The 1759-nt window shown below is 50.8% G+C and overlaps 1 protein-coding gene across 1 annotated transcript in view; it reads right to left on the bottom strand.

Annotated features, from left to right (window-relative positions):
• The window catches only part of DUSP12 (dual specificity phosphatase 12), a 17558-nt gene extending 16763 nt beyond the window's left edge, over positions 1-795 (bottom strand). Inside the window, exon 1 of the mRNA XM_006902749.1 lies at positions 452-795. Within this exon, the coding sequence (XP_006902811.1) occupies positions 452-795 (344 nt within the window). The remainder of the gene's footprint in view (positions 1-451) is intronic.
• Between the last annotated feature and the right edge of the window lie 964 nt (positions 796-1759).

The raw sequence follows: 1759 nt of genomic DNA, 5'->3' as shown, positions 1-1759 counted from the left end.
GAGAGGGATATCATGTTTGGTAGGGTGGAGGGACAGCGCAGGAGGGGAAGGCCCTCTATGAGGTGGATTGATTCAGTGACTGGGATAATCGGGATGGACGTGTCAGAGACAGTGAGATTGGCACAGGACAGAGCAGAGTTTAAGGCTGTTGTACATCGGGTCGCTAGGAGTCGCAAGCGACTCGACGGCACATAACAACTACAACAAGGAGAGATTTAGCCACTCTGAACACGTTATTGAGAGGACTGATTAACGCCTGAAGGAGGGTCCACGAAAAAGTAATCAAAGTCCCTTAAAGAGATGGACCGACACAAAGGGTGACACATTGGGCTCAAACACCGTCTTTGAAAGGCTGGAGCCGACCACCCTTTGGAGGACTGACAGGGCAGTCTTATCTCGGGGCCTCGGGGCAAGGGACAGCGGGAGCCTGCAAAAGAAGCCGGTCACTCACCAGTGCACCAAAACTGCGCGACCCTCCAATCGGGCTTGGCCAATGAAGGCCACGCATCGGTCTAAGTGACTAAGCAGATCGGTCTCGGGTTTGTCCAACAACGGCACGAAGAGGCACCGCAGACCCTCGACCCCGGCTGCAGTCTTGAAGCACGGTTCCTCTGAGTCCACTGTCAACACGGCCGTGATGCCTGCCTCCTTCAGCCGGTCCGGTTCCTCCACGGACGCGGCTCCGCCCAGGTAAAGCCCAGGCCGCACTTCCAGCATCTGTCGAGCGCAACGTGCCTCGCTGGCACTCTGACTGCCACACTCGCAGCCATCGCTACCGCCTTGAGCCTCCAACATGGCGGCGCCCGGGGGTTAGGGAGCCGTGGGTCTTACCATCGAGTAGAGCTACCGGCTAGAGTATGCGTTCCTTGAGCCCGGCTGCAGTGAGCGGCGCAGCGTCTCCTGTCGCAGCGGAGGACCAAGTGAATCCGAGCATAAAGACTTAATAGGGAGCTGAGACTCTTGATTGCGGCTTTGAGGGTCATTGCGTCCAGTTATAACTGACTTGTAGCTGACCCTCAACTGTGTTTTCGGAGGCTGTAAATCACATGGGAAGAGACTGCTTATCGTTCGGCAGTAGAAGGGTTGGTGGATTTGAACCACCAGAGAGACATAGTCTGGAATAGCAGTACTAATACACAACGCCTTCAGTTGTATTGTGTTGTTTATTTTTTTTTCTATAATTATATTTTATTAATTTTCATAAACATTTACAGAGACTCTGGGCCTCCACCCATTCACCGTTGCACCATTCTCTCTACCCTCCTCCCAGTTTGTTCTTGTCCAAATGCCACAGTGCTTGTCAAAGCCAGTTCTGATTAATCTTCTTTGTCAGTGTGTCCTTTGCCATTCCCTATCACTCCTCCCTGAGAGAGACTTCACCCTGAGTCATAAGGAAAAGGGGACGGCGTATTCTCTTAGCTACTTCCTGCTGAAAAGGGACGCTGTGGGTTTCAGGGTGAAGATCTTCTCTCACTACTCTAAAGGGCCCCTTTGGCAGTAGGAAACACATAGACTATTATGGAGATTGATTTTGGAATTCAGATGCATTCTTATTGATTGTGCTTGGCTGTACATGTACATATCCTTCAAGATGTATCATGGGGGTGTTGCAACCTAGAAGACACAAATTTGACTAACAAGTTATAAGTACATGAGTCCAAAAATTATGGAAAAGTAAAAGAAAAGATTCTTTCATTGTTTTACAAACTCTCCCCCAGGTCCCCTCCACCATGCAGCCCTCGCTCTAGTCTCCTGTGAT

The sequence above is a fragment of the Elephantulus edwardii genome, unplaced genomic scaffold (genome assembly GCF_000299155.1).
Source record: "Elephantulus edwardii isolate Elephantulus edwardi_28Jun2011 unplaced genomic scaffold, EleEdw1.0 scaffold00446, whole genome shotgun sequence".
NCBI lineage: Eukaryota > Metazoa > Chordata > Mammalia > Macroscelidea > Macroscelididae > Elephantulus > Elephantulus edwardii.
Note: the sequence above shows the minus strand (reverse complement) of the source record. Positions and strands in the feature narration are given on the sequence as shown.